Here is a 22,261-nt window from a genome sequence, read left to right as displayed (position 1 = left end):
ACAACTTAAGATCTGTTTCCTAGATCTTTTCACATTTACCTTTTCCATTAGTGAGTCCATATGTCATTTGCCAAAGGACATACAGTTGCTATTATTAAAAAAGGATAAAATTAAGTTAAAAGAAAATACTGGCTGCAATCAGTTTATTTGCCTGAAGAAAATGGATTACGTAGCATAWGAACAAGTGCAGTGCTCCTCAGTGAGACACAGCAGCCTGCAAACTTTGAACTCCCACACACTACAATTCCTAAAAAATAAAGCTTGTGAAAAGCAAAGTAGATATTCTACTCTGCTCTTGTTTTCATAAGATGTACTCCATCATTTAAAAAAATCGGGGTTTTTTTTGAAGAATTTCAAGGGTTTATTGGTAAGTTGTTTGGGGGGGGGAGCATTTGAGCTGAAGGGAATGCAAAGAGATGCCAGCTAGAAGCAAAAAAAAGGCTGAACCATGTGAATTTTTGCTAATGTCCCCAGCATCATTTCAAAAAAGGCGGGGGAAAAAGCATTAAGAAAGCTGGTATGTGGAAGCAGTGATCCTATAGCACCATTGTAAACGGAGCAGGAATACTGATGGCAAGTGCTCTGTGCACCGACAGAGCGACAGCCCGTTTTATCACGGGACAAGCGCCCATGCCTCACCCTACCCCAAGACATTTAAGATCAAGGCAACCAAGACTCACGTCCCTAACTTTGCACTCTCCCCGTTCTTCATCCTCTGCCTGCAGACCAGGCAGATTAAAGAGAGCTGTGAGAAGGTGCCCTGCGTTTAACTCCCCTGGTGCTTGGCACAGCTGTGACACTACTGCTGTCACACAGCCGGGCTGAAGAGTTTACTCTGCGGGACAGGGAACACCATCGTACTGATGAGAGAAGCAGAAGGCACCAATACTTCCAGCATTCCTCCGAGAAGGAACTTACACTGTAAGCCAGAAGAACTGGAAAACCTCCTCCASAGCAAGGGGTCTTAGCTTTTAAARGCGATAGTTAAGAAACCACTGCATKTGAAGGAAGTCAAAGCCAGTCATCAGTCTGAAGACCACCTAACACATTCCTGTTTTCCCACCCCACCCTGAAAAACTTCCTTTTTAGCCACGGTGACGCTCTTCAACACTATCCCACATTACTGTAGGGGTTGTTCAAAAGGATCTGAATGGAGATAAACAGCTCCRTGTTTGGAGCTTGCATCAGCAACATCCAGCAGAACAAACGCACCTTCCTCAAATTTAAGAGGCTGCTGAGGAAGACCTCAGTCGCTTCCGCTGAGGACAGGCCTGGCAGCAGCCATYAGGATCGGAAGCACCCTGTTGCTTTTTCACCAAAAGCCACATTTGACTCCTTCAGAAACTGCTTCTTCCCCCTGTGCTCTGGACAGCCTTTCTGCTCTCCATCATCCAAGAGGAAGGTTTCCAAGCAAACCGTTGTCACTATATGTCATTCTAAATCATGTTAGGTTTTAACCCTATCACTTCTTTGCTCAGTATTTCCCCCTACAGTTCAGTCCCACAACTGTAYTTCATCACACCTGTACAGCTGTTAGTGCCAGACTGCCCCATATGCACGCTCTCCCGATTCCTGAGGCAGGAACTGTCTTAAATGGTCGGCGGCATGCCCAGCAAACTGGAAAACCCTCCTCCGTGGGTGCACCACCAAGCCCTACGCTAAGCACCGCTGCCCCGAAGCATATCCGCTGTCCTCTCACCCAGCACACACCATTTCGCTTTTTCTCCTAACCCTAATGCTGCAGTYGAACAGCATCAGAAACTCACCTGAACAAAAACCCTATCTTGTAACTGACCACCACACACTTCACCCAAAGAGTTAATCTTTACTGCAGCATATGCAACTTTCTAAATTTTAATAYTAGTTTGTACTTTCTTTGATTTCACAATATATTTAAAATAGAATGAACAAAAGATCCTTTCCTCAAGAGGTTTCAGTTCCCTCTTCTCTAAAACTGCGTCAAAGACTACTCATGACAAAACTGTTCCTCATCTGATTTATGCTCAAATCCCCAGAAGAGGCCACTARCCATTTATTTTTCAGGGCTCAACTTAATATTTTTGAAAGTCCAAGTTCACTTATTATTAAAACAAGTCAGGTACAGAGCTAGACACAAAATTACATTCAGTGCCGTGGAGCAACTGGGATTATTCATTAGGTGCCGGGTGCATCATTTCAGCAGACCTGAAATATCTGCTAGGCAATCTGGAAGACTTGCAGAAGGAGACCTTTAACTGTATAGCACCATCCACGAAAACGCCTTTAACTGAGAAACTGCCAAATTTGACTTTTTATAACATCCTAAAACCAGAAAAAAGTTCTGTTTAATTTGTATAACGGCTGCTTTTTTTTCCTGCTAAAGCTTGGGAAGGTAAAGGAAAGAAGACACATTAAGGAAAACAGACTTGAAAGAGGTACTTCACATAGCATATTTTTGTGAGAAATACAATGCAGTCCTTTATCTACAGCTTCAAATAGTATATATACTGCAAAATAATATCTTAACTACTCCCCCTTTGCCTGACCCGTATGGTTTTAGGAAATCGCCTGCCCTTGGAACTGAGGCTCTTTCTTGCATGAGACACATGATTATTCCGTGCAGATACATAATTTACATAATCTCTGCCAAAGGGGCTCCAAACAGCCTACTTTCTTGCAAACAAGTTATATCTATTATTTTAAAACCCTGTTCCTTAAAAAATAAGGCTTTAACTCCTGAACAGTGTGATAGACTGAGTCAGCAAAATGAAAGAAACCCAATTCAGACACCAGTCAAGGTCAAGATGAACTTCACTAACCTAGATCAACTTCCCCCAGAGCCTGAGGAGTTTGGGGGGGTTGAGTGAGAAAGACCTATAACATACAGCCTTTCTTTTGCACGCAGAAATATTCTTTTTAAAGCAGAAACATTAAAAAAAGGGAATTGAGTCAGTCATATTTTTAACTTGACTCATTATCTTTGCAAAAACAGTCATCTTACCTTCTAAGCATCCAATGCTTACTACAGTAACAAAGGGGAAAAAATAAATATAGACTATTATGTAGCCTTAAAAATGATCYCAAACAAGCAGAATTTTGTAAGCTTGCTTTAAAAACAGTCACTTTGCAGCTATTTCCCTTCACAACCTCCACTGTCTACAGTAAAGACAGACAGTAAGAGCTCTCAAACCACAAGAGTAGCAGAATGAGATCCTGGAAGACCTTTGACTTTCAGAATTAAAAACATCGCTCACACACAATGGCTCGAGCACGAGGCAGCGTCTACAGCTTTTCATTCCGGCTATTGTGGTCCAAGAATAGAACTGCAGAGCCCACACAACCCAGCCGTCTCCACCGTATTGTGTTCCCTCACTATCCATGTTACCATCTGAGAGCTATTTAAAGTGTAAGACAAGCAAGTTTCTCTTTGAATGCCAGCTCAATATGGGAGAATCAAAGCTAATGAAGACTTTGAAATTGATGGATTTTAAAAACTCTCCCCACAAGTTAAGCAGCACAGAGGGGATCACATTTAAAAACAGTGGAGAAAATATTTGCTATTAGAGGTGCAGCAATACAGGTAAGAAAAGTTCCACAATGACAAATTGTAAGGTCTGCAGTCCTAGACCTCCCCAAAAAGAGCTGGCCACTACTGAATATAGGTCATAGCAATTTTCAACCCAGTTAAGTAAATAAAGGCAAAGAAAGCTATTGAAAGGAAAGAGACTGTACAGTGCATTGCCCTTATAAATAGTTATGATTGAGACAGATTYACTGTATACCTGCAACAATCCAAAAATTCAACAATTTCCTATTGATTTATCGCAAAAATTTTGTTAGACTACTAAAAAATCACTATGCTCCAATTCATTATTGTTCCTTTGCTGATTAAAATGACAGATATTAAATAACTGGCAAAACCACASAGCAAGTCAGTCACAGAAGTGGAAAGCAAAACTCTCCAGCTGCACGTCAACAACTCAGACCAAGACAACGCTAACTCACTGCTACCATTCGTTAGGAATTCAAAATATATCAAAACCGGCAGCAATGCATGTCATTTCTCCCAGGTATACAGCACGTATCTCAATGATTTCACAGCTATTCATAAAGTTATGCTCTGTTCACAGAATAAAACAATGTACTCTGATTATTTCTATAAACATTAGTTAAATTTCTAGATTGATAATTGACATTAGACATATCAGCCCTCAAAACACGTGTTACTTTTGTGTGCCCCATGAGCCAATCCCACCCCTAATCCTCCCAGCTCAGACACCTGCAGAATCCAGGGCAGAATTCCTTGTTGCAGCTGAGCAGAGCCGCTAAGCGCCTCCCAACTCCCATTTGGATCCGGAAGMGCAGAGAAGTGATTCATCCTCCCACTTCTCCGCTTGGGCTCTGCTTCGCTGCCAGCAGCCCCGGGAGGAGGCAAAACCAGCCGCCTTTGGCAGCGGGATGCCAGCTATCAGCTAGAGGCAGAGTTGCTCTCAGCTCTTCAGGCACTATGAACATTTGGTGACATTTCAGTCGCTACCAAAAGGGAATGAATTTGAATCAGAAGCTAAAAAAGATGAAGTTTGAGTCACACTGACTTTTCACTCATTAAAATAGATTTAACATATTTCCAATTTGCAGATTGCTACATATGAACAGCATATTAAGAAAATACAATCGAGGAACCCATTAGCAAGAACAGACAGAAAAAGCCAGCCCTCAAAAGTGAGCTAATACTCAACTTCTTCCAAAGATCATGTTCTTTGGGCTTCTCATCTCACCTAAAGCAACTGCTAACAGCAGAGAATTGAAACTAACCTCTCTCTAAACCAAAATGACATAATTAAACACTTATCAAGCTGCTTAGCTTGGTGAAAGTGAGCTCAGGCCATGAGGCTGTAGCATTAAACGCACTTGTGGCATTTCTGAGCTTTTCTGGGGAGGAACCACTGCTCGCTGTTAAAACTCTCACCAAGGTTTGAGCAGTCTGTTACAGCGGTGACATTCAGAGAAGTTGCATGTAGCTGGGCAAAAGAACTAAAGTTAARCCTAAAAAAAAAATGCTTACCAGAAAGTTAATGGTTTCAAGTAGGTGTACAAAAACGCTACCTTAGCTAAGAAAAGAAACACAGTCTGCACTATTAGTTTATTTGGACTAACCACACTATTAACCAATTTGCCATCAGTAATAATAGACATACCACTGTCACCACTATGCTGAGAATATCCAGTTACRGAAAACATGTTACTATGATCAGTCTAACCTCAAGCCAAGCTAAGGCATGTACAAAATGAAATGAGCAAGGAGCTATATACTTACAAAAAAATCTAAGTCCACAGGAATTATCTGTAAGGCAAGGCAGATTTCTCTTAGCTCTTGATACACTTCTCCCCTGCCTTAAGCACATACGATTGCTTTGTATCTTTCCCCTTTTCTATTCTGGTCCCAAATGACAAGGGGAAAAAAAAAAAAAAGCATTAACAGGTTCACATGCATTAACAGCATCTGTGAACACCGAAAAAGCTTGCTAAAATACAGCTCTTCTGACAAGAGCAGCCTCCCTGCACCCTCAGATCTCTTGCTTGACAACATAAACACGCTTCTGCAAGCAAGAGACAATTTCCAGCAACATGCCCTGAAAACAAGAGAGTTTCTGCACAGAAACTTCTGCACAAAAGCTGCACATACCCCTTCTTCACACAAACACAGGAAAAGACTCAGGTAGAATTTAGTAAACCCACTCTAACAAATCATAGCATTTTCTATAAATACAGGGCACAGAATCAACCACAAAGGAGTTTGCTGTGACTAGCATCACCCACTTGTCCTACTACCAATCCACACACTTTCTCCTGACGAAGCTGAAAATCTTCATAAAGGTCTGAAGAAAGTTTGACTTTCATGAAATGAAAAGTTGCTCTCCTCTGCCATTTACTCGCACGCTGAAGAGGGTTTTTTGGCTCAGGTTCTGCTTTCAGATAGGATACTATTGCCAATCTAGGCCAGTGGGCTCCTTACAAGCTTTTCTGAATGTGTAAATTGAAATTAGCATAACATATTGAAGGCCTTTGGAGCAGACTTGAGGGTTCCTCCTAAAAGTAAATAGCTTCTCTATCTTCTCCTCTTTGCCTAGCTTGTATTAAAATACACWTAAAAATTATTTTATTCAAAGCTATTAAAATACAGCAAACGCAGGCTAACGCAGATCYTGATGAACACTCAGTCACACCACGGACAGCAAAAGTGAACCCAATAAAACTCCACAAAAATTAAAAGAAACAGATAACAAAACAGCAACATAAAAAATACTGAGTGGTCTTTTCATTAAGTATGTGCAGCTGGAGACAGGGAACTCAAGAACTCCTGTACCATAAATCACACATCAAAATAATAACACTGGGAGCAAGCACTGAAGAGCTGTGCTCACATCCCCATATTCCCCATCACCACAGTGGCAAGCCGATYCCCTCGCACAGACATACACAGGAACAGATGCAAACACTTATCTGCTCGGGGGAGGAGAGAAAGATGTCCTGGGTTTGCTTCAACACTAAGTATTTCTCACAGATGTAGGAAAGTATCAGCAAAATCCCAGTTCAAGACACAGCGAGGCATCTCTCAATATTCTCAGCTGACCTATCTTCTTGGCAGCTTAAAGATTTAAAATTTTAAAAGCATAAATTTGATGTCTAGGACTRTCAATCTAGTATCTTTGCCAGCAGTAAAGTTCACATAAGCCTTTAACTCCTAAAAATAAATCTTAAAGAAAACACTCATTCAAGTTTCAATCCCACTGGAGCAAAAAGAACTTTGGAAGAATCATAAAAAAAATGGCACTTAAAAACAGCTAACCTGTTTATTTGCATTAGGAATTTTCAGTGAAGTGTTTATTTCCTACTCATTACACTAACTATTTCCAGTGGCAGAGGTCGGAGAGGATAAATAAAGAGAAGGGAGAAAGGGGTCAAAAGAAGAGATACCTGTACACATTTCAGCCATATGACAATTATATGCAAGACTGAACAAGCTYTGACTCATTCAGGCAATTGGTTTTTACTATATTCTTCCCCACGTACTCCACTGAGTTTTACTGAGTTGGGACGTGCATTCCCCCGTGCTCTCTGCTTCTGTCCAGCTCGGACCCGCTAGCACCTCTCAATGCAGCTGCCAGCTTATTCAYGACAAAACGTCAAACTGCAGCATTGTTACCTCCAAAAAACAAACAAGATCAACACYAAAAAAGTAGAAAAAGAAACATATACAACTGTCCAATTATCTCTTCAGTTTGAGTAACTTTTCCTAAAAATAAAATGCATATCCTTTCCAACCATGCAGGCTGTATTGAATTCAGACAAAAASGTCAATGTTCTCTCAACATGTTTCAAAATCTGTAACTGAAACCTGTAAATCTCAGTGGAGACCTTGTTTTCAGGTTATTCCAAGTAATTCACTACCCTTTAATCTTTTTTACCTCCTTTCAGGCTACTTAGAACACAATACCACTCAGGTATGTGATATCCGCTGAARGATTTAAATTCAACACTCAAAAGAACTCAGAAGCTTTTCCAAATGGATCTGAATTAACAGCATTAATGCAGGAAGATATCTCTCCTCACCCAAATGGAATAAATAAATAAATAAAGCAGTTTTACCATAAGATCACTAAAAAGGCTAATTTATACTGGATGTTCTTGCAGTGATCATAAAAYGCATAACGCTATTTGGAAGGAAAATGTATGGAATTTTAAAGAGGAAAGAAAGTTAATGGTTACAACATGCATATTATAAACACACATAAACATACATCACAGTTATACCCAATAAYAACTCACATTACTGAGCTTCAAAGCAGCCTAAGAAAAACATCAATAAGACTTAAAATATGCTACAGGAAGTTTTATAATCAGAAAATTCTGCAAGGGTGATCCTCAAAAGGAAAGAAAAAAATAGTGTTTTTTTTTAATGACATCAAATGCAAGAGTCTTCACTTCTCATTTAGAAATTTTATGAACTACTTTATTTTTACAGATGGATAAGRGGGATTATGTCAAACGCTGAAACCTAGGCAAACTTAAAAATAATGAGAGAATTAAAGGAAGATTGTTTTAAATTTTGGGAGAGTTTAGGGGTAAGAATTGTTCGTTTCTTTCTTAAATATTTATCTCAAATGCTTGGCAAAATCTAGGACAATAATTACTAGTAAGAAATTAAAAAAAAATGGCAACATCAACAGAAGGTCAAGAAACTTCTAGCTGGACTGTTTCTTCTATTGGAGCATGCAAGAGTTGACACTGTATAGCTCTTATTTGGGGGTGTCAGTGAAGAAAACAACTTCACAAACATCTAAGTATTTTTTTTTTAAAAAAAATAAGGAGGGCAGCTAGATGCATCACTCCATTTTAAAACTATATATTTAGGCTAAGTTTTCCATTTAGCCTCAGAGAATTAAGTACCTCCCTATAACAGTATCTGAGGACACTATCCATCAATTCAGAAAAGTCGTTTCCAAGTCTAAAGGGTAGTACAGAAGCAACTTCTTGAAAGGAGATCCATCATTCTTTTAATACTGGTAAATATATTTAAAAATTCAACAGAAATAACTTAGCAACATTTTCACAGGACATTTAAACTAAAAGCAGCAGTAAGATACCAGCAGTCATCTTCATCTGCACCATCGCAGTCCATCATTCTAGTCCCAGTTTGCTAGARGGTGCAGCACAGACGAGGACTATTTGGTTGATGAAGCCATAAGCATAAAACCTCCAAAGCGATGCTAGCGGGCTGGAAGAGGCAGCAGAGAACAGAGAAAAYTACAGCTGCCCTTTCAGCTTCCAGCATTTATTATAGAGCTTCACAAGTTACAGACGCTGCCTCGTGGAGAAGCCYACAGCAGCGGGTAAGGGAGCACACTTGTCCCCTCCATACGTGTTGATCTGGTGACTGCAAGTTTATTCCCAAAATAGTGAAAGAGCCTTCTCTCCTTGAGGACTACAGCAACGTAACGTTCCTACCATGGYTGCACCTTAAGATCAAACTAGAAATTAACCAGTAACAGTTGAGCAAATTTACAAATTTAATAGTGTACAATCACAGCAAGAATGACCAGCTGTCAGGGTATGCCAACGAGAACAAATTTTAAATGTTAATTTTAACCTAAAAAGTTTCAAGATACCTTCTTGCTTGCTACAGCCTTCAAGGTAGAGAAGAAGCCTACAACAAGGATTTCCAAAGAGGCCAGCAGATTCAGGATGTATTCTCTGCTTTTAAATCTGCAGTGCACCTAGGATCTGAATCTCCTGGAGCATGCTTGGGGGGGGGGGCATCTTTTAGCCAAGATTTCTGGCAAGAAAGAAATGAAAGGATGACCTTAATGTATGTAATAGGTGTTTTACAGCCACCTTCTGTCAAGTCAATTCTAATAGGGATAGAGGGAAAAAGAATTTGATTTAAATTCTTTAAGAATGAAGACAGACGAATGCATGAATGTGTTTGTCATTAGGTGAGTGTGATAAAACAAAGGATTTCTTTTACATGTYCGCATAAAGTAATTTATCAGAACAAGTAGAAGTTATTCTACAGTGGAAGTAGCGACAACATAGTTACTGATAAAAGATCAAGCCAACTTCAGAGAAAATACAATTTGGACCAGATAAGAGCATGTATATGTGGATGGAGAAAGGGTAAAAAGGGTTCAAGAAGACAATGCTCCCCCCACCCACACACACTTCATAGTACACAGGAAATAAAATCAACACTCATTTCTTTTGGGCTGATGAAATGATCTCCTTCCCAGCTGCAGAGTTTCACTTTTATCCTAAGACCTGTTGCATCAGCAATTCCACCTTCAAAACACAGGCAACAAGTGCTGGTTTCTCCTTAGCATTTTCATTATTTGCAAGGGGGAAAGRGGGTTCTCTGCTGTTTTGCAATGTTTTCAGAAGCACAAGTTATCATAATCTCAGGCTCCTACTAAACTATTAGCGTAAAACAACATTTGAAGAGTTTGGAGATTTTTGTTGTTTAAGTTTCTCTGAAAGTCTCAAACTCACAACGACGACACGGTGCTTCAGCCAGCAGAGCTCGCACGTGTGCGCAGCATACACGCATGCATGTTTCTTGGAAAGAAAACATTTATTTAAAACTAAATTTTGTTGGGTTTGTATTTTTTTATTATAGTAATATTATTTTATATTTTTATACTATCTAAACAGCTTTCATTGATATAAAAGGCACTTGCCTTAAGTGGAATAGAAGTTGTAGTGCACCTGCAACAGGAAAACCACCCTACTTCCCCAGGGCTGCAAGAGGCAGATCAGAGGGATATTCAGCCCCATGTTCCAAGTTTATATGACAACAGTAACCAGAATACCGTTCCTGTCAGTGCTGACATCTTCGGGAATGTAATCTATTAAACATACAGAGATTAGTGTATTTAAACCTCTACTAGTATCTCTTTATATGTACACACACTGTCTGTCCTCCATTTCTTCATTTCTATTACACAGCTCATGAATGTTCACAAAAGCCATCCACAGATCCAAGCCCCCCAAAAAGAGAGAAGGAGACACAGACAGAAAAAGTAACCAGAATTTTTAGATGTTTAGCTCCAAAGGGAAAAGACAAGAGCACATTTTCATTCACAGCAAGTAAAGTTTCCATTCAAACCTCATTACTATATCCTGTGACCTTTGTAATGCTGTATTTTCTTCCTCCTTCCATAAAGTGCAGAAACTCCTTCCGCTTCCCTTTTCCAGATGTGCACTTTATTTACTGACATCTTTGTTCATACTTCAGCATCTTCCTGCAGCACTGCGGAGTCAGCTCTGTTGCGCCATCCCACAGATACCGGCATAACCCCACTAGGCAGGCAGAAATACAGGCAGTTCACTGATTTTTCTTTTTTGAAAGGCAAATGTGCTGAAGCAGATCTTTTTGTCAACAAGAGAAGAAAGTTAGAAAATCATTTTTAATAGAGAGACCAAAGTAAAGGCAGGCTCCCTTCTAAAACTACTTCATGGAATCAYTCATTTATTAAATTCCTGAATAACTGGTTAGCAAATGCTGAGGAAAAAACCTGTATGGGTCTGTTCATAGCTTTGTAATTCTACAGTTCATAAAATATTAAATATGCTATGGTTTGTCTTTATTATTCATTAATATATCCACTGCACCTACAAACAGACTATTTTTTTTTAACAGTAATAATGGCTGCTTCTCATTTATGCATTTTCTATCCTCAGCTTTCAAAGCACTTTATACTCATCAAAAATGACTCTTCACAATAGAACTGTGGTGGTGAAGTGCTGTGATCCCCATTTTAAGTATAGAGGACTGATTATTTTGTTTTTTAGTGCTTCATGGACAATAGAACTTAATTTACAACAACAGAAGGAAAAGAAGGAACAAGTCACAGGATGTGTCAAATGCTAGAGTCAGAAAAGCAACCCTTAAAAAGGAATGGATGTAAGCATTTTATTAAGCTTCACTCTGCCTTAGTGTTGTATGGCCAGTTTCTGCTTTTCTAGGAATACCATGCTGACTGTGGGTTTCCAGGAAGCTGGAGGAGCATCAGTTTTCCAGGAAGCTTCACCTTTTGTTCACAGATCAAAAGGTCTTGGACRGTTATCCACAGCACTATAAATACCTGCAGAAGTCAACTCATCATAGCTGTGATTTCCAAGCAATACACACAGGCAGATTAATTAGGATGGAGGAGGAAGGATCCCAGTATACCAGTTTAACACACAGCAGTTACATCTGTTGGTGGCTGCCACATATTACTACCTAAGTTAAATAACTACCTCTGGCAGCTGACCAAAAGTTTCTTCAGCCCATAATCTTCTCCCTACACAAAACTTCTTCATATTTTAATAGCATGATCAGTGCTAATGAAGCATGTGAACAACTCATTTTTTCCAAAAAGGAAGTACATCACTCGAAATGCATTTTAGATACCAGATATTCTTACCAGTTGGAAGAGTGGAAGCACCAGCCCAGTCTTAAACACRGATAAAGAAAAGTACCTTGCCTAACAGCTATCTTTGCAGATTAAGTACTAAYAGGTAGGAGCATCCTGAAAGGCAGGATAGGAATTTATCCCACTATATTTAAACTCCATCCAATAGGCATCTGCAATATTCCTAAAATAAATGCAATCACACATAATGTGCCACACAGCAGTAAGTTCCTTGAAATTGCCCTTCACTTTGACTTCCACCTGCCCTGCATGGATCACTCGCTCCCTGCTGAGAAAGGAAACAAAGGGATCAATTAATGCCTAAATATAATGGTTGACACAAGAAAATGCCAACGCCTAGCTAATTTAGCTCATATCACTGAACCAAAGGGTAATTGCTTTGAAGGACCTGCTACACAAGCTGTTTTCCTCCTCAAGATTTCTCACTACTAAACCTCTATCTGGAGCACAGCGGCATATTTTATGATTGCCGTATCCCGATACACAACGGGACGGCCTGGTGGTTAAGGGATCGGCCTTCCCCGCGTTATCCGCGGCACCAGCCTCRCTGGTCCTAGAACTAGTGCAACAGTGCGGATGGGAATCGGGGAAGGTGAGAAACGAGAAACGGACGGACCCCCTCTCAATCACTACCAAGCGTCAAACTGCAAAGGCAGAAGTAAAAAAAGCTTTTTATGTTATAATAACGTGAAGCCCTCCCATTTGCCCTAGGGATTCATCAGTGATCAGCACCCTAACACACACCTTCACACCCTGCTCTTAGGGGCTTCGTGCCACGGGTGCCAGCGGGAGAGGAGCCTTGCCTAGTCCAACCCTAACACTACTGGCAAAACAGTTCAYGGCCGTATTCATTAAAAAATAWATATAATTATTTATTGCTAATGTCCCTTTCACTCCTCCCCTCCCCAAAACAACCTACAAACACCTCTGAGTTCTTCTTATCGAYGCTGTATGGTTTCTTCAGTGCAGAGGCTACAAAACAGCACAAAGAAAAAAAATCTGCTTAAACAATCCAATTTGTGGAATGAGCACTAATTTTTTGTGCTTTTTAATTAAGAATTCTCTCCATTCTCAGATACCAATGTATTAAAGGCTATGGCAACAAAAAGAGATTCACTTAACCTGTACAGTTTGCACTGTAAAATAATAACACAGAAATATTTTGATCAACTGAGCCTTAAAATCTTTGGTCAAAAAACCTGATCCGCTTGTTCAGAGACAGACAGCACAGCAATTCTACCAGCTATACATCTGACAAACACAAACCCCTTTTTTCAAAGAAACATTAGAGGATATCATTAAAGGGAAATTAGACAGCTACTCAAAGAGAATGCAGACTAATTTGGGGGGCAACAACTATTATTTTAAGCAGATTCATTTTGCAAGCATTCACTATTTATAAACTGTAGAGCTCCACAGTTTACTGTTTGCATGAAAACCTTTTCCARTGACAACGGGGAAAACAAAACCCTTCTCCACCAAAAAGAAGAGAACGGAAACCAAAAAGCTCTTCCTGAAAAGTTCTACAATAAAAATGCCTCAAAAATAGTAGTGCTGACCACATTTCCCTGCTGCAACACTCATTACGGCAGATCAAAATCCTTTCTCAGATTAATCTGCTTATTTGGCTAACTTCAAGAGTCAAAACGCCAGAAGCAGCTTGTGTGCCACAGTTCTACCAGCATCAGCCTCCCGCTGCCTAACTCAGTTGATGTCACAGAAATAAATAGGAACCAAAGACTATTTCTGTGGCTTCCTCAACACACTTAAGACCAAYGAATTTCTGTCTTGTATTTTAATATCCTGAGGAAAAAAACATACATTACAGTGGAGCAGGGGAATGCTAGGAACATTTTGAGGATTTCCTGCATATTTTATTCCAAAGATTTACTGCATTAATCTGCGGCGCATGCTGCAGCATACAAAAACGTACACGCCAGATTAAACAGTGTGACAGCACCGGACATGTCAGCTGAGATTTACGCCCAACCACAGTTCACATTTACATTTATACTTCCTCTCGTTTCTCCTGCCTGGCTTGGGTGAAAAACAGCGAACAGCAGGCTTGTGGCTCCCAATGTACATACGTATCCTTACGGAGCTGCCCGTCACGGGCTCTTATCTGCTATCGTAACGTCATGCCCACGCTGGTTCGGAGCACGAGCAGCACTCCCAGATAATTCCAGCTCTTGTAAACGCATCATCATTTTACATTAAGAACTGCAAAAAAAGTTTTTTTTTTTAATTATTATTATTTTATTTTTATTCTCAGTCCCTGTTTTGTCTGGGTCCAAAGCTTTCGGGTTTAACGCAGCAAACAGTTACTTTAACATCAAGAAATAACATTTAAAATAGCTTAGCTCCATTTGCAACATGTACTTTGAAAAAACATGGGCTGACCTTCCTTGACACAGCTATTCTACCTCCACGTGCATTTTCTGACTTTAAAGCACTCACAATCAGCAGCTCACTGATCTCTAAGTAGAGACTTTACAAAGAGGAGGTTCTGTTTTGTCTTTTGTAATATTGTTATTTTGGAAGAAAAAGAGAAAAACTGAACAGAACTGAAGAACTGTCTCTTTTGATAGAATTATTGTGATGAAAAAACCCTTTCTCCCATTTTGTCAACTTTTTAACCCTCAGCAAGTAACTCCATATTTACTTCAATCACCTACAAAAGATGACGATATTCAGACAGCAGAACTACAATGATGTCGTAGATGCACAAAAACTTTCAAAAAGAGAAGTGCCACAATCCAAAGCATAAAAGCCTACAGAAGTTGTACAAAAATGAAAGAAAATTAAGTCACAGGTAATGAATATCAACTGTGTGGCAAAATGAAAACCGCTCAGAACACATATTTAACCACATGGTCCTTCTAAGCAAAGGTTTAGATTTTTCACTCTACAGAAAGACATCTGGAAAAATTGATTAGGCAAATGGGTTCTTCCCAAGCAAATTTCCACAAGCAAAAATCAATAATCATTAAGAACACAAGAAAAGCCAAGCTTTTTTACAAAAGGAAAAGGTAAGGTTACTGATTTGCACCATTCCCAGAAAGCGAAATCATTCAGAGCTGAAGAAAGGATAAATGTAATGGGGCTCTCTTAGTTGGGAATTAGGGAAAACTTTTATAAAAACCCCTACCGGAGTTACACTGACAATTTGTTCTGCTCTTGGAAGAGACAGTACATTAATCAGAGGACTGGACGCCAGTCGTGCAATRCTTGATGGATCTGAGACAGAGACCTGATGCTGAGTTTTGGAGACAGAAGGAGGAAGAAACTGTTTTCTTTCATTTCTTCCCTTCCTCATTAATAAGCCACTAGTAGGAACTGTACATAACAAAAAACAAAAACAAAAAAAACAGAAACTATTGCTGTAACAGCAACCCCATCTCCCAACAGCCCTTCCCCCTCTTTCTGGCACCAGCCTCTTTAGTTGGCCCAGTCCAAGCAGCTCCAAAACTCCAGGGATTAGCACTATCAGGAACTGCAGAAAAACAGATGAATTCAAAAGCACTTCCATGGCCAGARTTTGGAGTAAGTCACTGCTGCAAACAAATGGAATCACTTACACACAGAGCACTGATTAACTGTAAAACCCCTTAAAAGGTAGTTTTACATTTTAAATGTAAACAGTAATCCAATATATACAAACTCAAAATTTAAAAATTTAAAAATATTCCACTCAACCATACCAGAACCCATGACTGAGAAGTCTATTTACACTGTGTAGGAAATAGGCATCGCCAAAGAAGTGGCCAACAGTCCAGATGCAACTCTCAGAAGCACACATACGTGGTATTAATGCTTGCAAACAGAGTAATACTGCGCAGTAACCAACTTAGTGACTTAAACAGAAGACTTGCACACTCTGAAAAGACRAATCATCGTAAATACACAATATCAACAACACAAAATCTGCAGATGACAGGTTTCATTCTTTTTAACTGATTTAAGTCATTTAATTTTGTTTTATCAGAAGAGATAATTATGCAAATAGTTTCTTTCTAGACAAGGACTGTATGCAAAATATTAACAAAAACTTAACTGTCTAAAGAAAATTGAGATTTCTCTTAAAAAAAAATAAAACAACTACCAGTGACTTAAACATCAGGTAAGCTTGTTTTAAATAACTGCCAAAAGCATCATACTTCCTATCTCCAAAATTACAGTTGCTTGACCAGAAGCAGCTGCTTTTGTAATCTTGCTTCAAGAAAAGCTCTACACCACTCATAAGACTTACCAATATTAAAAGCCATCTAACMTCCTTCAAGATGGCCAAAAGACACAGCATATAAGCAAGATGCCTACCAATTTCAAGTAGCAGCTAAAGTAAAAAAATCACAATCTGATCAAGTAAACTATCAGCCATCCTGCACATGGAAGAAAAAGGGACTTGAAATTCATCAGCCATTTTGGAGATACTAAAAAATAAGTTTTAGACCTWRGAGCAGCCTRAAAYCAACAGCACCTTGGAGAAGACTTGYCCAAAGTTCTTTCTGTCACKTTCTTCTCTTAGTTTTGAGAGGTACTCAGCTAGATAAACACACAGCCAGTTTTGTGCTGTGCTGGCTTTTGCTTTGGATTAGCTCATCTGTATTTCATATTGATTTCCAGAAGACACATTTTTAACCTTTGTTAGAGATTACTTCTCGAAAACTGAAGTGGCTTATGAACTATTGCTTTGTTAAAAATTTCAGCATTAGATTTCTGTAGCCCAAAGCATGAAGCTATTTACTGAAGCTTTCTACAAACTAATTAACTATAATGCTCTCATGGGATGTGAGAAGAAAAAAAAGGAAAAATTAAAAGGTAAATCACTGGCTTTTCTTTCTTCAGTAAACGAACATTCCAATTTAATACATTTAAACCAAGCCAAAATAAGACAAAAAAAGCCTAGAAGTCCTTGGTCAAGCGTAGATAGGCAGAGTCCAAATCTTACATGAAGCACATTGCACAGCATAAATTAATTATCTCTGCTTTATTACAACTTGCACAAAGGAATTGGGAAAGACAATCCAGACAAGGGGATGAGCTTGAGATATCAAAGGCTCCATATGGAGACCACAGAATCTCACTTTCCAGCTTCACTGAACTCATAATCTTTGTGAGCACATGGTACAGAAACGTATCAAAGCAACACTTCCCTCCCCTGCTGACCTCATGTCATCTCATCAAGGGAATTCCTACTGCAAGACACACAACCATTTTCATGGCTTTCTCAAAGACAGTGGCGTTCTCATCAAAAAGTGCGCACCAATGCTTGCAACCTCTCTTCTCTTCACTAGCAGCATGAAATATTCAAGTACACAGTAGTACAACCACCCAAAGACAATCAGTTTTACTGTTGCTGGAGACTTTGTCAGGATCATCTAAATGTAGAAGACTCCAAGAAAGAGCAGTACATCAGTGCAGTTGCTTAKTAGAACCATCCTGTCTGGATATCTCAAGTGGTTAATTCACTTCTGCACAGGGCAATAAGGTCGTTCTTGAACCTCCACATACTAGAGATCAAAGAATCATAGGATAAACCAGGTTGGAAGAGACCTCAGGAGGTCATTCAGTCCAACATCCTCTACAGCCTCCAAGGATGGACACTACATTAGCACCCACAGACTGCAAAGCATGTTCTCAAATACAGCACACAAGTAACTGAGAAACACATTGCTCTCCGTCYCCAGCCACTGGGCAGCAAGTTTTATGTGCAACAGCGTAAGAGGCAAATCACCTTCATCTTCAGAAAAACTCATTTCAACCTGACATTGATTCCTTCTGCTCCCCATTACTAGCCACCCGCACAAACCACAGAAAGAGCTAACTTCAACCCAAAAGAGGTAAAGAACTGGCTGTTAGAAGAAGAGAACAAAAACTAATAGGCGCCAAAGCCAAGGGAGAACAAAACCTTCGCTCATGCACACCACTCTCCCCCTACATGTCTTTTACAAAAAACTAAAGCTCATTCAGCAACAGAAAATCAAGTTTTGAATAACTATGATCTTATTAATCACAAAGTGGTACTAACCTTTAAATAGTTTTTGATTAACAACTTAAGACAGTTAAATTTTTAAACAAAGCTCAGGCATTTTATTAGTCATAACTTAAGTTTAAATTATTATTTACTGTTTCCAATTCTGGGCTACTGTGTCCAATTCTAGGGTCCACAGTACAAGAGAGACATGGAACTACTGGAGAGAGTCTGGCATAGGACTACGAAGATGATGGGACGGGAGCATCTCTCACGAGGAAAGGCTGTGAGACCTGGGCCTGTTTAGCCTGGAGAAGGGAAGGCTGAGGGGATCTCAATGTGTCCCAGTATCTGAAGGGAGGGTGTCAAGGGGACGGGGCCAGACTCTTTTCAGTATTGCCCAGCGACAGGACACGAGGCAGCGGGCACAAACTGAAACACAGAAAGTTTCATCTGAATATGAGGAAGAACTTCTTTACTGAGASAGTGACAGAGCACCGGGACAAGTTGCCCAGAGAGGCTGTGCAGTCTCCTTCTCTAGAAATGTTCAAAACTTGCTTGTATGCGATCCTGGGCAACGTGCTCTAGSTGACCCTGCTCGAGCAGGGGGGTTGGACTGGACGATCTCCAGAGGTCCCTGCCAACCTCAACCRCCCCGTGATTCCGTGAAGTTAAAGTGCCTGAACACAAATCTGTGGATTGTTTTAACTGAAGTCTCTAGATGCAGCTTCCAAAGTTTTACCTCTGAATGGAGYGCAGCAAAGAATGGGAATTGTTTCTAAATGCCAATTAAAAAAAAAGAATTTCTGAATCTGAAAGCAACAAATGATATGTTACAATTTATACAACATACCAGCACCTGATTCATCTCACTCCCACAACGATCACTTCATGGCATCACTACAAAATACAGCAGAAAGCAAACGAATACCCATAATCAGAGGTAACACCATTCCTAAACCGTTCCTGATGKCAGAGTTAGAACTTGATCAGGACACTAAAATTTGGTATTACACATTTGTTGTGTAAGGTCCACAGGAATGACTGGGCGGTATCAGATCTCTGGATTTCAGCATGGCTTTTAAGGGTTTCTTTAGTACCATCTTCATCTTCCCGCTGTCGTACTAGCGCTGCGGCAAGACCAGCATACCTGCCACAGGCGCAAGAGGCCTTACTGCTCACAAGAATTTCCCRGTAGAGTTTCCACTCTGACACTGCCAAATCACTGCCCAACTTATAAGATGGTAAGTAAGTAAGTTTCATGAAATTTAAAGAAGAGCTTATTATAAGGCTCTCCCCAGAGCTTGGAATTTAAGACTGCTGAAGATCTCCGTTGTACAGAAAGCAGCACAATGCGGTGGCGAAGCCAGGTGGAGAAAAGATGCTTCATCCTGGGATTTTGCAAGGAACTGAAGGAGRCGAGGAAGAAGGGGGGATGATCGATACTGCGCCTTCACGCATCTCTTTGAAATGTTAAAGCCCATCTGTATCTCCCTTTCGTGGAAAGGGCACCAAATCAATCAGCACCTCATTTCTGCAGGCCAAGTGATTTAAAATACCAGTTTCTACGGTCTCCAGCACAAGGGTTCCCTGACACCATCGAATTAATCTTCATAGGATCCCTCGTGGCCAGCGTGCATGCCAGGGGATGTTTACAGAGAGAGCTAAAGTACAAGAAGTTTGAATATCATGCCAGAAACTTAAAGCTACCTTTACAACTAATTCAGGAAGGAAACACATTTCTCACAGCTTCTAGTGGTCTATTTAAAGACAATTCATTATTCTTAAACTGATCCAACTTCAGATAGAAATAATTCGTAAGACAAAAATACAAAATATATATATATATATATATATACATACATACACACACACACCACTACAGCAGCTTGTTTTAGGGCCCTTGTTCACAGGCTGAAATGACAAGTCCTCTACATAAGTACCTTAAGTGGTAAACTAAGTTTAGGCAGCAAGAGCCTCTCTCCAGACAGGGAAGGCGCACTTCAGTTTTACTCATCTTGTTGGTCACTTTACAGAAAGGGGAGTTTTTCCTCCTCTAATACATGAAAAAAGAGAGGTAAGAAGGCAAGCTCCACTAATTCTAAAATCTTGGTTTGTGTTATTGTGTCCAAATCACTAGCTGTAATCAGTATTTCTTTGTCTTAAATCCAAACTGTGCGACTACAAATTTATTTCTATATATTATCCACATTTGTGTAGGGGTAGTAATGAAAGAAAATATTAAACCTCTAATTTAGCACTGGCTTCAATTCCTATTTCCATCAAAACCAGCTTGAAATAGGAATAGAAAGTAATATGGTAAAGAGGAAACAATGTTCTCCATTTCTAGCTTTAAGAATGCTAAAATTAAAAAAAATAAAATAAACAAACATCTGTTAATCTTTATAGTTGCTCAAATAAGTTTTTTTTAAGATAAATGTCAAAACTTCTTTTAGGTAGCAAAATACAGTACTAAGCTTAATGTAGAATCTGTTTGTAGAATGATATTTTAATGACTTGCAGCCAGAGACAAAACCTCACAACTAGGAAAAATAGCTAAGTACATAATTGCAAAACAGTGTTTTAATTGTCAGTTTTAATCTAGATTTCCTACTCAGATTTAAGTCACTATTTTTTTTTATTAATCGCATTGATTTAATTCAATCAACCCTGCCCAAAGGCCATCTTTCTTGCATGCTATGAGCATACCAAGCAAGTTTTAACCAATTAGATAAATCACTAAATCTCATAACCTTCCAACAACAGCAATAGATCAAGCCATACACAAGAAATAATTATTTTTGAAAATAAGTGTCATCTTGAAAACTTTGCCAGCATAAGCAGCTATGCAGACATTTCACCATCCTTTTTTACCCAGGGCACATGATATTCAGAAACCCAGCCAACTGAATTCTGCAGAATATTTGCATTATCATTACAGATATGCCTCTGACTCCTTATTACCTTTCTTATGATGATTGGAATACCACTGTTACAAGATGCATTACCTTTATTTAATTATATACATACATGCATGTGCACACACACAAAATGCAACCTTCAGGTGTTATACTCAAGAAAAAGAGCAGGCAGTAACATTATGGACTGACCAAGAACAAAATCCTGAAAGATGGAACTTTCTAGCACAAATCGCTTTAAAAGGACCCTAAGCAGAGGCCCCCACCCTACCAAGTGAAATATGTGCTTCTGACACTACACAGATTTTTTTAAAAGATCTCTATGATAGAAGGAGGATTAAAAAGCAATCAACCAGTTCTTGTGCTTCAAACGCAGATCCCAAAGATTTGTTGTATTCAGTAAAAAAAAAATCCCTTACTGGGATAGCTTAAAACAGCAACACCATAGCAGGAACCCACCCCATGGAGGGAGAGAAAAAGCACTGCAAATCCTATACGGCACTGCATTATGAGAAAGCCCTGCAAATTCCAGGCAATCTGCAAATGGTTTCCCCTTTCCCCACCCAARTATCTACTGTAAACTCCTACATTTGCAAGTCAGGACTGCAGTAATGAAATAGATGAAAATAAAACGATTCCTACCTTTAACTTGAGTATCATATTCAGCTATGATCTCCTTATCCTTTTTGAATTTAGCTGGCGACGTCATGTTTTCTTTTCCAAAAAAAGGTTAGCCTCCAAACAGATCCACCAGAATACAATATAGAAATGCAATCTTGCTCCTCTCAGTGTAACGCCTTGATTTTCCTCTTGTCCTCCCCAAACAAAAAGAAAAAAAAAAATCAGTCCATGGAGAGAGGGTGTGAGACAGAGCACAGCAGCAGGAACATGCAGATGTTCAGGGATCAGTGGATGGAAGAGGCAGCAGTTTCGTCTCCCTGCACCAAAACCTTTAGCAGCAGCATCAGACTACGAGATCCTGCAGCCTCCAAAGGCTCTTCCTGATTGCAAACGTTAATAGCGCAGCCAGGGAGTGGAAGTCCTTCCGCACAACATGTTTTGTGTGGGTTTGGTGATTATTATTTTTTTAATGGGCTCAGAGATGATGCTGATCAAATCCCAAATGAGAGCAGAAACGAAGGCTAAATGGTCGTTTTCTTTCGCCTGTTTGCCTGCAAATGCAAAATATACGCGTATTTATTTAGAAAATCAGAGATCGCAGCCCGCAGCCGCAAGATACGCAGCCCCAAAATCGGCGCCTGAAAGAAAACCCGCCCCGACATCGCTCCCGGCCCTCTCCCCGGAGCGAGGGGCTCCGGACGGCGGGGGCCGGGGGGCGGCGCGGAGGCCGCCTCGGGGAGCGCGCAGCGCCGCCGGGGCAGCGCCAAACCCGCCCGCTCCGCGGGAGCGCAGGGCAG

At 39.9% G+C, this 22,261-nt stretch overlaps 1 protein-coding gene across 2 annotated transcripts in view; it reads right to left on the bottom strand.

The window, feature by feature from the left end:
• Positions 1–22,150, bottom strand: part of SRGAP2 (SLIT-ROBO Rho GTPase activating protein 2) — a 115,225-nt gene extending 93,075 nt beyond the window's left edge. For both annotated transcript variants that reach the window (XM_085300390.1, XM_085300391.1), the window contains exon 1: positions 21,486–22,150. In XM_085300390.1, the coding sequence (XP_085156516.1) occupies positions 21,486–21,552 (67 nt within the window). In that variant the 5' untranslated portion in view covers positions 21,553–22,150. The remainder of the gene's footprint in view (positions 1–21,485) is intronic.
• Between the last annotated feature and the right edge of the window lie 111 nt (positions 22,151–22,261).

This window comes from Rhea americana, unplaced genomic scaffold (assembly GCF_003343005.1).
Source record: "Rhea americana isolate MKP2758 unplaced genomic scaffold, rheAme1 scaffold_163, whole genome shotgun sequence".
NCBI lineage: Eukaryota > Metazoa > Chordata > Aves > Rheiformes > Rheidae > Rhea > Rhea americana.
Note: the sequence above shows the minus strand (reverse complement) of the source record. Positions and strands in the feature narration are given on the sequence as shown.